Source organism: Strix aluco, chromosome 1 (genome assembly GCF_031877795.1).
Source record: "Strix aluco isolate bStrAlu1 chromosome 1, bStrAlu1.hap1, whole genome shotgun sequence".
Lineage (NCBI taxonomy): Eukaryota > Metazoa > Chordata > Aves > Strigiformes > Strigidae > Strix > Strix aluco.
In genome coordinates this window covers 131,380,950-131,397,599 of record NC_133931.1, presented here as the reverse complement: position 1 = coordinate 131,397,599, position 16,650 = coordinate 131,380,950, and the positions used below count along the sequence as shown (strand labels likewise).

The following is a 16,650-nucleotide window of genomic DNA, read 5'->3' as shown; positions in this document are numbered from 1 at the left end:
TGATGTCCTGCAGTGTTCTGCAGGGGCTGACCTGCTGCTTCTCCATTTTCCCTGACCACTCATCTCAGATGGGGGGGTGTAGAGTTGTGTGGGGGGGTGTTGGTGTAGGTTTCTTACCTTGTGAGCTGCAGTTTATTAACGAATACTAAAACTCTTTTCTGCTAATTGCTTAACGGACTTCAACAGGATTGAAAATGCCTTCTTTTGAATATAGCAGGATGTACACTGCAAATAATGTAATGGGTTAATGTACTGCCTTCCACTTTTCATTTCAGGCTGGAGGTTCTCAAGTGATCTTTACCAATCCACTGGAAATTGTCAAGATTCGATTACAGGTGGCTGGAGAAATTACTACTGGTCCACGAGTTAGTGCCCTCACCGTATTACGGGACTTGGGCTTCTTTGGTCTCTACAAGGTATGGGTTTTTTTTAAATATATACATGCATTAAAAGCCAATTATGAATATTTCAAATCAAAACATAATTTAATTGTTCTCAGAAACCTTCACAGGTGTACGTAATTGTACTTTTAAAAAGATTCTTCCTTATTATGTGATAGCATATCTCCATTTTTCATTTCTAACTAAGGGAAGAAATTGTCTCATGTTTTTGAGCATGTGGTTATTGTGAATCTTACTAAGATTTCTTTTCTCACTTCAGCAGGTACAAGTATTGTTCATGGAGGATTAGTCTGTTATTCCTGATGTTCTTCTGGGTGTAAAAATAAACTTATTTTCATCTGCTTCACAATGTAGAGCTTACAGTTTTGGAGCTGTGCTTTTGCTCTTCTGTGTTTTATTCAGCAACTTTCCCAGATGTCATTGTTAATTTGGAGATGGAAATTATTTGCAGCACAATAGTAGTGAAGAAATACAGGCAGTGGGAGCCCAGCATAAAAATAAACTCCTAAAGCAAGCTTCCCCTTGCTACTTTAGAAGAACATGGCCACAAATAATATCAGGAAAAGCTGGTTTTGTTAGTGTATACTACAAACTCTGCAATTCTGCTTTCTGCATTACTGTCCTCACATAGATATGTAAATATGTAGAAATAAAGTTAGGTTTAATGTTAGACTGCAGCAAGATTAGAAACAACTTCTGTTGAATCTAATAGGATGTATGCTGCAAATAATTTAAAGGTTTAACATTTCGCCTTCTACTTTTTGGTGAAGGAGTCTAGATACGGGGGAGTATGAAAGGTTTTGGAATACTTTGAGATAGCCATTGTACACAGTATTGAGAAAAAACCAGTAATGAGTGCCATATACTGCAGAGCACCACATGGTGTTTCTTCAGATTCTGCAGCCTACTTCTCTGGAGGAAGCTTTTCACACTGCCCATTTGTCCCAGTATTTCCAGTGCAGCAGGCAGTATTTCTCTGTTTCTTATTTACAGCAGTACAACTGTAAATTGAAGATGCTTCAGAAACCACCAAATGAGCCCCATAAGATGGAATATTTAAATTCCATCTCCATTTTTAGGCATCCAGTCCTTTTAAATTGTTCTGTTAACATTACAAAGAGGAAGCTTGCCCCTGAGTAGATGTATGTATGTTTTGGCCTGGAGAGAAGTTGCAGGTCTGAATAGGATTTAATGGGGAGTTGTTTTTCCCTTTAAATTGAATTGCTAATTTTTTAGGTGTTTTACTGAAGCTGATGCTATTGTGTAAACTCTTAGTAAATGGCATTATGGTGTTGATCAGGTCAACATTTACAGCTGAAAACATGTATATGGTAAACAGTCTGCATCCCTGAGGCTGTGCAGAAATGGAGGGCAGCTACTGACTTTTACTTGGAGTAGTAAAAATAAGAAAAAGAGACGAACTAGTTTACTAAAGTTAGCATTTCTTAGATTTTCTTTTCTTGAATACCTGTTCTTGGTGGCTGAGCAGAATTTGCTACATTTTTCCATTTTTAAATGTAATTAATGTATTGGGTCATATTATTAATTCTGTTTTCTAGAGTAGATACTTGGTTAATACTTGTAAGGAATACACCTGAACAGGAACTGGTTATAGCACTATGTTGCATTGAAACAGGCAGTTATTTAGCTACGCAGTTTTGCTGGTTCATTAAGTCCATTTACCTCCACAAAAAAAAGCCACGGAAGGGTTTTGCTTTGCTTTAACTCTTCTGTTGTCTCTGTTTCTGTCTCTCTCCACCTCTCCACCCCACTCCTTGTGTTCATGTCCTTTTTTACGTCCAATTTGGATTCATCGCCTACAAAAACTTGACTGATTTGACAAAACTAGAGAACTTAACCTGACAATCACATTCATCCACCCAGCAGAGCACAAGCCATATCGGAACGCTTGTGTCCAGGTGCACCCTTCGTCACGGCTAGCTCTGTCACTGGGCAGGTTGGTGCTGTTGTCCACCAAATGCTTTGGCACTGTAGCAAAGAAAAAAGGCAATCCTATCTGCCCCCTCTCCAGTATGCCAGCAAGAGTGTTGGTGCTGCCATATAAAGATCTGGAACAGGAAATTCATTAAAACTAAAGCCTCCTCATCCTTACAGCCTTGTTTACTCTGAACAGAGACCAGCTCACTCTGTAGCTGCTCAGAATGGTTGTACCCAGGTGAAGGGACGAATGGCTTCATGGCACGGGGAGTCCATCAGTCTGTATCAGAGGAGTTTTAATCTGCCTTGAGGTGCTTGTGGAACAGCAGTGCTAGAGACAAAAGCAGTCCTCTCCTGAATGCTTATGCTGAAACTGGCAGTGCTGGTGAGGCCAGGTAGGGATTAATAACTCATTGTATCAAAGTCACCAGCCCCAGTAAATGCTACCCAGAGATGTCAGTGGTCTACAATGAATTTCAGGGGAGACTAGATTATGTAGGTGCTACATTCCCTGGTTGTGCTTGTAGTATATTAATTTTGTGAGTATAATGACCAAGTGAACATCAAATAATAATAAATGTTCTACTAATAAGAACTGAAATATCTTGGTATATTTGGATTGCCTGTACTCTTAACAAGTCAAATTAGCTTTAAAACGATAAAACAGGAATGGGGATTTTGTGTCTATCTCAGTATTTTTCATGCTGTTGAACAGCTGTTCATTTTCATCTTCTTTGTTTTAGCTTTGTCTTTTGTGTCTCAAGACACAAGGCTTGTATCTCAAGCCCTGGATGTAGTTATTGTAGTAGATCTAAGTAAGACTCCATACATACTGCTGCAGAAGAATAAGAATAGATACTTCCTTTAGAAAACAGTTTTATTTGTGAATATTTGTGAGTTTCTTTATAGACTTAATGGGCCTTCTTGTAAGTATTCCAGCTGTTTAAACACTGGTCTATCTTAGCCATTATTTAGGACCAACAGATTAACTTTCTTTTGCAAGTGTTGAAAGCAAAATTCTAGACTTTTCATTTCAGGAATTTTCATTTTAAATAAATGGATGTGTATTTTTTTCCTAGTTTTCTTTTAAAAAATTGTTTAACAATCCAAAATTTAAATGTAATATTTCATAGTTGATAACAAACTTTTTTGTTTCTTTTTTTTGTTTGTTTGGTATGGCCTGAATTTATTTTCTGTGGGTTTTTTTTTTTTTTTATTTCCTTTTGTGGCTAAAAGAAAGTAAATCCAACTAAAATTAACTACTCCATCTATTTTGGCTCAAGACCATAATATTCCTTCTTTTCCACTTGACTTGATAGAAATTCTTGTAAAACTGCTATAAAAAGGGTTGACTGCAGTTTTCTGTAGCAGTTTCCACCACTGACCACCCAAATAATTCACTTCTGATGCTTGGATTAATGGATATCAAGTGCCTGTAGTGCTGTGTCCCTGAAAAGGGTGAAGATAGCCACTGTCTAGATGAGGCCAAGTAGCGTGGGCTAGTACGAGAAGCTGTGCAGAGGGACAGGATCCTCTGTTGCTTACAGAATTTCCTTAAAGGTCTTGCTTTGAGATGAGAAGAAAAGGGATTCCCTCAACCTAAGTGTTGGCTGTTGAAATCCACAGAGAGCAAAGATCAGTGATTTGTCTGTACTGCCAACAGTGGAAAAAATAGGCTTGTTATAGAGATAGAATAAACAGAGGGATATCACATATTTAACAGGAAGGTGGAGCCCAGAAGATGTGATGTTAACTTGAAACTAATATTTCCATAATGATAATTTTTCAAAATAGGAGCACAGACATTTTTAAGCAGTTGTTTTTTTTGTGATGAATGAGAACATTACCAGTCAGTCTGCAAGCTCATAGTAGAGCTGAAGTGTTTCCATTGCTCTTCGATGTGAGTTTCCTTCTGTGTTGATAAGTTACAAACCTTAAATCAGGACTGGTCATCCAGTCTGCTGCACAATGGCTTTTCTGTTTCTCTTGCTCCATGTTCTCTACCATGTTGCAAGGACTGCAGTGAAAATTCTCTTTTCCCAGCAGAAACAAATCATCTTGAAAGCTGTCCTTGCCACCATAGATCAATCCGGCATCTGCTTAGTTCCTATGAATCTTCTGTGCTGAAATTTGAGTGAAAACCTGTAAGAGTCCTATATAGATAGTGAGCAAGGAAGAATGTACTTTCATTAATTATAACTGCAGCCAGAAGATGTGAATTACATATGTTGCTCTTAGTTTCGTGAGGCAAATTCCTCCATGTCTTAACAAGATCTGCTGCTTGTTGTTTCAATTCTTATATTTTGTATTAATTTCTGCTTATGAAGCACTTCCTGTGGATTTTAAAATAAAATGCCCATGCACCCCTGATACAGGTAATTTCAGTGTTCCTGTTTTGCATTAACAGAGAAAACCAAGGCACAGACAAATAAATCTTACATCTCATGTCAACAAATTAACAAAGGAAATGCTATGTAAATCCTTCTTGCATCCAGCTGAGTGAATCTTGTATTGATTATGATGATAATTATTCCAGCATTCTAGTCCAAATGAATAGCTTTTTGAGGATCACCAAGAAGCTGTGTTGTGTAGGTTTGATGCCTCTCTATATTAGTGAGATCAGTATTCTTTTGGGTCATTCATTGACATGTTAACATGGTGCTCTACTGTGCTAGTGACACAAAACAATTCACAGTACTATTCTGATGAGCTCTCTATTCTGTCCTCCACTCTACTTGCAGACTTGATGTTAGAATCGGAATAATTTGTGTTGAAAGCCAGTCTGGAGGTCATCTGGGCAACTCAACCCCGTATTTGACCATCTTCATGGTTTAAAACAAACTAACAAAACCAAAAAAACCTCACCCTTTTTCTAATGCCTGATGGGAACTGGCCATGTTCCAGCTTCTGTGCATTGCCTCCAATCCTTCCACTGTGCACCTCCAAGAACAGTAGTTGAAGAGAGCAATAAGGTTTCCCCCTAGCCTGATTTTCTTGGAGTTGAGCACACTGAGTTCCCTCAGCCTCTCCTCATATACCATGGGCTACCCGGCTGATTTGATGGCCCTGCACTGGACTTACTCCAGCATGGCAACGTCTTTCTTGTACTGGAGAGACTTTCTTGTACTGGACACAGGACTCCAGATCTGGTCTCACCAGTACTGAATGGAGGGGAATAATCACATCCCTTGCCACTTACAGCCCAGAGTGCAGCTGTCTGTCTTCACTGCAAAGAGGCATTGCTGACCCATACTCAACTTGGTCATTACTACCCTCCAGACTTTTTCTCCAAAGCTGGTTTCTGGCCACACAGCGTTAGCCCATACTGCTGCATAGGGCTATTCCAATCCAGATGCAGGACTTTGCATTTGCTGATTTGAACTTCATAATGTTCTTGCCAGCCTGTTTCTCCATCCTGTGAAGGTCTACCTGAATAGCAGCTTTGCCCTATAGCACACTAGCTACTCCCCCAATTCAGTATCATCCACTATTCTGCTGAGAGTGCAGCTCATGTTCCACCGATTTAGCTATGGAGATACTATGGCAGACCATCTCAAAAGCCTTGCTCATAGTCGGGGTGTACAACATCCATTGCTTACCCTCATCCACAAGTCTGTCAAACAGGTTGGTCAGCCATGATTTGGTAAATCCACATTGGTTGTTCCCAATCTCTCTCTTACCCTTCATATGTTTGGAAATGGCTTCCAGGAGCATTTGCATCATAAATCTCCCAGGGACAGAGGTGTGCCCAAACATCTTGTAGTTTCCCAGAGCTTCCTTCTTGCTCTTAAAGATGGGTGTGATGTTTGTCTTTTTCTAGTCATCAGAACCCCCTTGACTGACTTGACCTTTTGAAGGTAATAACAGCCTCACATCAGCCAGCTATCTTGGCACCATTGGAGGTATCTCTTCTGGTCTCATGGATTGCGTATGTGCAGATGGCTTAAGTGCTCTGTCTGTATGTAGTGCTGTGCTCCTGCAGACTTTTCTGGTAAGCTCGTGGAGCTGAGAGGTCTGAGGGCAGATTTTACTAGTAAAAAACAAGGCAAAGGTAATTTCTCTGCCTTTTCTATGTACTTTGTCACTAGGCTTCCTGCCCCCATTGAGCAACAGCCTCACAATTTATTTAGTTGTCCTTTTGCTGCTGATGTGCTTACAAAAGCCCTTTTTGCACACCGCCCCCCCCCCCCCCAATCCCTTACTAGATTCAACTCCAGCTGACCCTTGGCTTTTCTGACTCAATTGCTGCATGTCCAAGCAGTGGTTCTGTATTTCTCCTGGGTAGCCCATAGCCACCTCTGCTTCCTTTTTGCTTTCTGCATTTGAGCTCAGTCACAAGTTCCCTGTTGATCCATGCTTGCCTTCTGACATGGTTGCTCATCCTTCTGCACAGTGGAATGGACCATCCTACTGCTTTGAGGAGACTCTCCTTGAAGATCAGTATTATCTTGGTGTACATTTGTAACTCTGAAAGTTTTTATTTGGGGGAAAATTTGTATCACAGTGCATAGAGGGAGGTCCAGGTCAGATCATTTAGGTCTCCTCTCCTTCTCTTCTTTCCCCGCTGAAGAGCTAAAGACCAGTAAGTCTGGAAAAACCTTTTTCAGTTTATCATAGTAAGTACAATAGTTTAAAGTCAAAGCTTCCTCCCAGACTCACTGCACCTTCACTGGGTGTTCAGATACTAGCAATTCTGTAATGATATGCAGCTTAGAAATAAAAATGCATGTTAATTCCAGCAATAAAAAGATTTGACACACATACAGCTCGTTAGGCTAACTGCTGGGTTGAACCCCTGTAGTTCTTTAAAGCTAGAAAGCAAATATTTTTTTCTGCCTTTGTCTAAAATTCTGAACTTCTTGTGTAAATAAGTATTTTAAAACATTATACTTCTCAAAACCCAGCTGCTCCTTCGGGGAGGCACATAAGAGCACTTTTGCAGAAGGAATTTGTTTCCTCTGTTTGTCTTCTTTGTGCCAGTAATTGTTGCTGTGAAAGCACCAGGGCATGGAAGCTTAGGACTAGTAAATTCTTCTTTAGCTACAGATGTTCTGTAGATGACAGCTATTCTTAAAAATATAGAGACAACATATCCCAGTCAGGGAAAATATCATTTAGCCTAACGCAAAATGTCATTTGTGTTGGCAGAAATGGGCAAGGATACATTTCTGGTTTTCAGTATTTTTAATAGATTTTATTTAATTTCTGGTCACGGTTGAATATTGAAGTAATCGTACAAGATTAGCTAATATATTTTCTGTCTTCAGCCTGTCTTACACAGTAATATGGATAAAGTCTCGTTAAAGTCAGTTGAATGTATATTCTATTGGTTTTGAAACACATCTTTAAAGTGCTCATGTAAATACACATTGTAAGTGCACCTACTTATTTTGTACATCACAGTAACTCATATCCATATAATATCTGCCATAAAATGTTTAATTACTCTTTTTATAAATAATCATTCTGCATAGTGCTTTACAGCTTAACAGACAGTGCCACTCCATAATTTTGCACAACAAAGTTATTCTGTGATCCCAAGAAGACAGTAAATAATATGGTAGTAAATGGTTCTCCGAGGAAAGGATACGTTGGTTGTGGTAATGTTTATGATTACAGTTACTAGAAGGTATTTAGCTCAGATTTGTGCTTTGGCTGATAGCGCCAACACAGTTTGCATTTCCAAAACTACTCAGAAAAGGTTCCAAAAGTATCTTAATTTTTTTTTTTTTTGACAACTTCATAAGCAGGCTCCTGGTGTGTTGACCTAGAAAGTGTAATCTCAGGTGACAGGATGTGTACCAAGCTCCCAGCTGGTCGCTTTGATAACAGCTGAGTTATTTCACCTCTTGAAGTTGTGGGTTTACAGCAGGACGATAAACATACAAAACAGAGTAGTAAAAGTTTTGAGTTACATTAATTTGCCTCCACCGTGCCTATTTGTGACTGTGTTCTCATATGTGAGAACCTGCTCTTCAGAGATTTATTTGAAAATAACAAAAAAATAGCCCTTCCAACTAAGAAGTGCTACAATTTTTGTCTGCAAACTGAATTGCTGGCACAGCATTTAAATCAGCGTTTTATTCCTCTAACTTGATGTACTAAATCAGTTTCATATTTTGGTTGGTATAAATACATGTGAATAAAAACCCATAGCAGCTTTTAAGGCGATGTCATTTTACAGTAGAAAAAATTACAGCCCTTGAAAGCAAATGCCAGTAATATTTGACTGACTGTTACAAAACCTGTTCGGTGCTGTTAGGGCTCCGATTCCAAAGGGTTAAGTCTGTAGTAAAGCCCAAGAAGAATGCAAAATGATCAAGAAATGACATGCTGCCTATTGTTTGTAGCTATAGGATCAAAATAACAATTATACATGCCAAATAAATTCTAAACCTGTAAAGGAGAAAAAGAGGGGGTGGCTGTAAGTACAGGTGCCAGAAGCATTAAATAACCCTCTCAGACAAGGTGCACCACTGTTGTCTTGAATGCTGCTAGGTCCCCCCAGTCTGGCATTTTTCCCCCTGCACTAGACAATGTGCATTCACTGCAGGAGACTAGGTTAAGCCTGCGTCTCCCAGACCTGCCGGCTCCTTCTGCCCAACCCGACACAGAGGTGCCTTTGTCAGTATAATTACCCTCTCCTTGTAGTAGAAATAGTTTGTTTAGAGCCTTATTTGCAGGTAGAGCTGGTATAAGCAGGAATTAGCATGCTAAAGAACCTGCCCCAGCACTGATTTGGGCTTATTTATCCGAATCTTTGACAATCGGGTTTTTTTTCCTCCGCTGGTTTATTCAGTGAGATACTATCCGAGATTAAGAGCTTTAAGGTTATTAAAGAGATTGAAGATGGGAGCCAACTGGCTGTTGTGTGAGGGAGGCGCATGTCATGGTGTGCAGGATCTCCTAACAATTTCATGCCTGGCAGGTCTGCACCTTGGCTGCCAGAATAAACTTGGGCGGATGATCCTTACAGCTTTCTGGGGATTGATTAAAACTCCTTTTGGCTTTCAGCACGTTGTCCACATCAAAAAGGTGCAAGAAGTAAAATAAATGTTTCTTTTGCTTTTCAAGATACTGTGGCCAATCTCCCTAAGCCTTCCTAATTGGCCTAGGCTGGTTGCGGATGATTAACTTGAAGTTAAATGAGGCCTGCTTTTAAACATGCTTTCCCAGACTTTAAACGGAACGATGGGGGGAAACTTTAGACTGTTGCGATGCTGGACCGGAGCCAAGCTGGGTTATTATTAAAGTGGATCCAAGTTTTGATCCAGGTTTTGTTTACACTGAGCTAAGTTGATGGACATCCCTCCCTCTCTGCGTACCTACGTATATTATTAGTGATAGTAACAATATGCCGTTTCTGCCCCGTGAAAAGGAGCCTTTTAATGAAGGGGGGGGGAATATTAGCAGCTTGGGCTGAGTTAAGAGTTGCTTGCATTTGGAGTTTATTGATTTCCGTAAGTTATTTTAACTATGTTGAGATATTTCAGTATGAAAAAAACGTGGAGGAAAAAATGCATGCAGTGTTTAATGACAACATTGCAAAGAAAATAAAAGTAATGTGCCCTGAGGGCAAAGGCAGTGAAGAGATTTGCTCTGAGGAAAAGCATGCTCTAAAAATAAATCTTTGAAGAAACCATGTTGGTCTGTGAATGTTTTGTTAGTGACTTTCATAATTTTTCTGTGGGGTAAATACAGTGCAGATATTTGATCATTAAAAAGTTGGGTTTTTATACAGAACTTGGTAAAACCTGAGTCATTTCTTTTTATGTGAAGATTAAACGTAAACTGTAAAACGGGCTCCTGTTGCGCACGAGAGGCCAGAATTCTTGTGTCTCTGGTGAATGCGAAAGATTCACCTTCTCTGTGCTTTCAAGGTAAAGTGTATGGGCTTTGCAGGTAATTTTGAGAGGAGAATCCAGCCCAGCATCGCTTTGTTCCATGGCTGATAACCCCATTCAGGGCAGTCGAACAGTGGACTCCGGCAGTGCTCCAAGTTCCTTTATGGCATTGAGAACCAGCGACTGGCAGCATAAATCAGACAAACCCAGCTAAGCAACAAGGCAAAGGGTCCTAACAGCAGGAGTCATTAACCTCCGAATGGACTGTTGGGGGAAGCGGTCAGTTCTCAGTCTGAAAGTGTCAAGAAATAAGCTGAGAGAGTGTGGTGGAAAGCAGCTGGGGTTGCAGCTGGGGTTGCAGCAGAGCGTGTTGCGCTCCTCGCATTCGGTAACTGAGTCTGTGACACACAGAAAGTCTGACTAGAAGATCTAATGGCTGCTTTTTAGGTAAATCTTTGTTTTCTCAGAGGCATTCTCTGACTGCAAACTGCTCTTATTAGCATCTCCTGTGAACTGGCTCGCAGGACCTGGTTTTCCGGTCACACATCCTGCTCGCCTGCCCCTGCCTTGCTTCGCTGAAAGGCGACTTTTCAGTTTTTCTGACACCTTGCAGCTCTTGTGTCTTTGCTTGACAACCAGCATCCAGCTTGGAAAAGCGCTATATTTTAACTGCTATTATAGTACAAGCTGAGCTTACAGATATGTCCAGGAATATCCTTAGATTTAATTAAATTCTGTGAATATTAGCATGTCCCCTGTGAAATGTCTGGCACTGAGCCATGCCCCAGTAGACCTGTACACAAGAGAAATACAGTAACAAGGGCACCCCAGGAGGGCTCATGGATGAACCTCAAGCAGTTTCACCATGTCTCCACCCTTGCTTCAAAGAGAAGAGGCTTAGGCTCATCCGTGAACCATTTCTTTCTCAAGCTTGAAAGATGTTACCCATTTTCCAAAGCCATCATCTGTTTGTGCCTTCCTGCTGGTCTCAGTCGTGGTGTGTTCATGTCCTCTGGATCTCCATATTGAGGAAAGGCAGATTGCAAGTCCCTTTTGCTGTTGGAGCATGGATATTATTTGGTATTTTATTGTGGTTGACCTTCCCTAGTGGCGTTTTTTGCTTTCCCCCCTACTTGGAAAACAGTTGATTGCATGTTGCCACCCCAAAACTTTCCTTGCCTGTTTGCCACCCTCTTAGATTTGAAACCAGCTGTATTACTGGTAACTTCATTGGCTGTTTGTACCACTTACACAAACTGATAGCAAGGCAAATTTAACAGTAAGACCCGAAACTTATTTGAAACAAACTGTATCCCAGATAACTTGTACTTTAAAAATCATAAGTAAGTAATCCTGTTACTGTTCTGTGAAAGTGTTAGTGTTATGGCCCTACTATGTTTCTTTCCCTCTTTCCCTTGATATATGTTGCATTATCAATTAAAGTGCCTTGCATAGATGCATGGACTGGGCACTGTTTTCCCTGAAGTATTTGTTGTAAGTGGGAATGAGAGGGGGTGGACCTGTCCTGTGGCTCAATCTACTTCAGACACATCCTAAACTCCCACTACAGGTGGATGGTGACAATATCAACTATTTAAAATTCTGCAAAGGTGTTATCAGAGTTTACTCCAACACATGACATTTTCTCCATTACCAGCAAATAACTACAGTACTAGGGAGTGAGGGAGAACAAGTAGACAAGATAAATGCAATGACAGAAATTACTGAACCAAGAAACGATACACAGACACTCCTCAGCAGGGTGAAATACATGGATCTCAAAATTTTGAGAGGAAAAATGACCTTTTCTGTAAGCCCTTTGCAACAAAACAAAAATACAATGTTGCTCTGTTCTCTTATGTTCATAGTTCATCATATTAAATTTGTTCATTCTTAAAACTTGTTCTCTTTTTTAACACAGGGTGCTAAGGCATGTTTTTTGCGTGACATCCCCTTCTCTGCCATTTACTTCCCCTGTTATGCTCATTTGAAAGCTTCATTTGCAAATGAAGATGGGAGGGTTAGCCCTGGAAATCTGCTCTTGGCTGGATCAATAGCTGGTAAGTGCCCAAATTTCTTTTTCGTTGGACTGTATTGCACCTGCAGTGCAATAGTCATGGCAGTGAGAACTTTGAAAAGCTCAAAAGAACTATATGCAGCTATACTGCATTTTGCAACCTCATGCCCAAATAACAGAAAACTACTATGCTGTAGAGTTAGTTGCTGTTAAAAGTAAAGATACTGTAAGTTCCTGGTATAATCATCATGTTCAGGAGGTAAAAGAAAGGGAAAGATTTAAGTGCTGATGTTTTGTTATCATATATCATCATTCCTTGTGAAGTTACTGTGCTGGTTTTGGCTGTGTCTGACTGGTAAAGTTTTATTGAAATGGTTTATAAATAAAATCATGGCATTTCTGAAATTCTTTATGATCAAAGGAATTTTGAATTTTGGTATATGGAGTCCAAAAGCCATTCTAGTAGTACAGCTCTCCAAACACAATGACATAACATGACAAAATGATGATATTTACTTGCTACCCACAGTATCCTATGCAGTTACTTGATTTCATGAGGATTTTACCCTTATTAATTTTTAAAAATATCAAAACAAAGTGGAGAAGCTTGAAAACATTTCTGCTGTTCCACAGGTTGCTGATTCTTAGTGTACCCAAATATGACAGAGGTGCTGAGTATGATCTTGAGCACTCGCTTGTTTTAGTCTGCTACATAGCAGATAGGAGAGCCAAATCATGCATTTAACTTGAGTGTGACCGAGCGTAAGTGAAAAGACAGAGACACGCTTTGTAGCCTCAGCTGGCCTTTGCGTCTGCTGTGTAGCTGGTCCCTGGCACGGCATCCAGCTTCTACACCCAAAGGCGACAACCATTTGGTAGCTGCCTCCTGTAGAGGGCAGCTTGAGAGTCCTGCTCTTGCTATGTCTGTGGTTTTCCCTTCAGGAAACAAATGGGCTTGAAAATTGTGCAACAGAACCTTTGGGGGAGTGAGTAGCAAGCAGGAGGGCTCATATCAGCAGGTATTTCCATTGTGTTCAGCAGGAGCTGCTTGGTCTTTCCGAGCTGGAGCTGAGTTCTTCCTCCAGCATGGCCCCTGACAGGCTGCTGCGACTTGCCGGGTGAGAAAAATGATGGAGTGGCATGAATCCAGTACAGATAGTGGTTTAGCTGTGTTTTCTCGCTTGAATTTAAGCTTGATTCTCCCTGGGGAAACTGTTCTTGGTCAGGATTATACATGGGACTATGTATCTTGAGGAGCAGGAACGTTTTATAACCAGTATCTGGTCTTAGGATGTGGCTAAGGTCATTTATGTTGTCTTATTGAAGCATATAGCTCTGTATTCAGTAGCTCGTAGTCCAGAGGAGTCGTCCTGGCACTAGGAAAACCAGCTGTCTTCAAACGACTGGTGCTTAAAACCCCCTCGTCCCCTACCCTCCCCCACCCCGAACTAGAGCCAGCCTCCGAGCACCCAACAGGAGCTTACAGCCAGGTTATTTCTCACCCATTTTAATGGAACAAAACAATTTTTGAACTTTAGATCATATTTACAGACTTGAAACATAAGCTGGCATTTTTAAGCCAAGTCATTTCTTAGATTTTCCTATTTTTCTCTTTCTAGCCATTGTCAGGTGATTGCAGACTGAGATAACCGTCCCTTTGAAGTTCAGGCACAGAAGCAGTCTTTATTGTTGCTGATACGCTTACCAAACTAGCTATAATGTGAATTTTATCCAGTGCTTCCTGTGAATCCCATCCTAGGTTAACTCTCATGAGCAAATTACAGTGTTAAAGATACAACACTCACCGTACTGTTTACAAAACCAAGGAATTTCTTTTATTTGGTACAAGTAAAGCATGGTGGGGGCATTTGTGTCTGCTCTCATTTGCCACGACAAAGTCAAGGGGAAGACAAAACATAAACCCCACCACCTCTGAAACGCTGGCTCAGTCTCTGGGCTGATGTCTCTGCTCTGGTCGGGGATCTCGCCTGGCCATTGGACTTCAGATACGTTCATGAGCTCCGTTTGGGTGTGGGAAACTCCACCTTCCCACAGCCCGTGGTGCTGGGACGTTCAAGCTGGCCATGCTCACGTGCTCACCTGCGGCCTTTGCCAGTGGGTATTGCTTGTACTGGGTATATTTTCTTCCTTTTTGTGTTGTCAGGGACACATGCAACATGCATGTCATCTATCTTGATCTGCTTCTGGCTTTCACTGTTCGCCAGATGTCTCAACCTGTTGTGCCACAGCATTTTCTGAGGAGATGATTCCATTATCAGCTACAGGACCCCTCTTAATTTGCTCCATCTGCTTATAGCCTCCACGAACTTCTTCTCCTCCCCTCACTCCTCTTTTTTATTGTCAGTTCCTGCTGTGCCATTTGTCTCATTTTGATTGTAAACTCCTCACAGCAGCGACCTGTAAATTTTTGTCCTATACCCATAGCTCCTAAAAACAGGATTAAAAACATCTTTAACTGCAAAATATCCTCAGTAATAAGGGATGAGGAATAAGGAGGTGGAAGTCAATGGGCAGTAAGCAGAATTGTTTCTAAGTATATCTTTTGGTTTTCCTTGAAAACACTGGTTGGCTTTTGAAGGACAAAAGTCCAGCTTTAAATTGAAGACTCAACCAATATCCTGGTGTGGGTAAGGCTAAGCAAAGAGGAATTTCAACATTTCTGGAGTTCAGAAATCTTTTCCGGGTTTTAGCACTTGCCTGCCAGACTGACCACTGTTCAGGTTCACTGTGTGCGTTATTTTGGGGGGTCTGGGAGGGGAAGAGGAGTTCTTATTTTGGTGACACGCACATGCTTACATCTCTCAGAGCAATCTGCGTGAAGGGTGCTCTGGTGCTTGAAGCCAGACCATGCTGGTTTGGACAAAAGTTGTTACAGAATTATTAAGCCTAAAAAAAAAAAAGCAAAGGAGATTTATGCATCTACATGTGACCAAGTTGGTTTGGAACAGATGCAGAATGGAAAAGTAATAAAACCATAAGAGACAGCGTCTTTTGGGTCCGGTCTCAGTGCTTTTTTTGCCCTTTTTTTTTTTTTTTTTTTTAAATTCTAAACATGGGCAGCCCCAGTTTGGATAGAAATTATTTTAGAAATACCACCCATTGGTAATTTGGTATTTTTTTCTTTCAGTTGATTATCTGCCAGGGTAAATTTAAATCTTCCTCCAAATGTTCTGCCGAGGATGTCAGCTGTGGCTTGCAGCTGAGCAGTCTGCCATGCCTAATGAGAAGAATGACCCTTTTTTTAAACCTTAGCTCTCATGCCTTACTGAGCGTGCAGGGCATTATCTGGTTCTCAGTACCATTGCTGCGTGGGGGGGGTGTGCATGTACAGGCTATTCTAGCACAGTGTGCAACCAGAATGCCAGGAACCACAGAGAGGTGTGAAAAGGAAAAGGAAAGATCGATCTCACCTCCAAAAACTTTGTGCTTATGAACTATGCAAGTTTCTGGTTAGTGCTGAAAAATCCAGCCCGTGCCTCCCAGCTCGGCAGGAAGCATGTGATACGGTTGTTCCTCTAGGAGAAGCTCTCTCTGGGTGAAGCCACGTCCACAACGGCTGCCTCTTGTTGCTAGTTTTCCTTTCCAGCTTCTACTTAAATCAACCATGGCCAGATTCTCCTACTACAAGGATGAAAGGCACAGTTACCCCTGGGTAAGTGAGGTGTGTAGCATATGTGACAAATCAGTGGTCCCCACCCAATGATTTTTGTGTTGCGTAGGTATGCCTGCAGCCTCTCTGGTAACCCCTGCGGATGTCATCAAAACACGGCTACAGGTGGCAGCCCGGGCAGGACAGACCACCTACAGCGGCGTTGTAGACTGTTTTGCAAAGATCCTTCGAGAGGAAGGTCCCAAGGCTCTGTGGAAAGGAGCAGGAGGTGTGTAAAGGAGCTTTGGTTATGAAGTGGTTTCTGATTGTGGTTTTGTCACTTAGGAACTATTTTCTTTTCTTTCAAGCTCGTGTATTTCGATCTTCTCCTCAGTTTGGTGTAACTCTGGTGACTTACGAGCTACTGCAGAGATGGTTTTACGTGGACTTCGGGGGAGTGTAAGTATGTGGTGTCTGAATCTGCCTGGGACCCTGAAGCTGCCCTTCGTTCTCTGTAGGTCTTGGTGCCCCTCAACATGTCAGAGTCAGGGTCTTGCTATTATGGAGGACACGTTGCAAAGGCTTTGTAAATACCATTTAAGCCACACTACACTGGTGGAGGTTAGAATGCTATGCCAGTGGCCGTTTCACAGGAAGACATTACCACTTTTTGTATCACCATTTCAAGCTGGAGACCTGTATTAGTGTAAACAGAGACAGTGAGAGGCTAAATAACGGGCTGGGGATATAACTGCAGGGGAAATGTGACACGTGCCAGGTCAGGATACGCTCTGCATTAATCCTCATTAGTTTCGTGGAGGAGCTGTGGCCCTGATTAGG

At 41.3% G+C, this 16,650-nt stretch overlaps 1 protein-coding gene across 3 annotated transcripts in view; it reads left to right on the top strand.

Moving 5' to 3' along the window:
* SLC25A13 (solute carrier family 25 member 13) overlaps positions 1–16,650 on the top strand; it is a 102,447-nt gene that overhangs the window by 84,063 nt on the left and 1,734 nt on the right. For all 3 annotated transcript variants that reach the window (XM_074836158.1, XM_074836169.1, XM_074836148.1), the window contains 4 exons: positions 276–416; positions 12,105–12,243; positions 15,941–16,099; positions 16,179–16,269. In XM_074836158.1, coding sequence (XP_074692259.1) covers positions 276–416; positions 12,105–12,243; positions 15,941–16,099; positions 16,179–16,269 — 530 coding nt within the window. The remainder of the gene's footprint in view (positions 1–275; positions 417–12,104; positions 12,244–15,940; positions 16,100–16,178; positions 16,270–16,650) is intronic.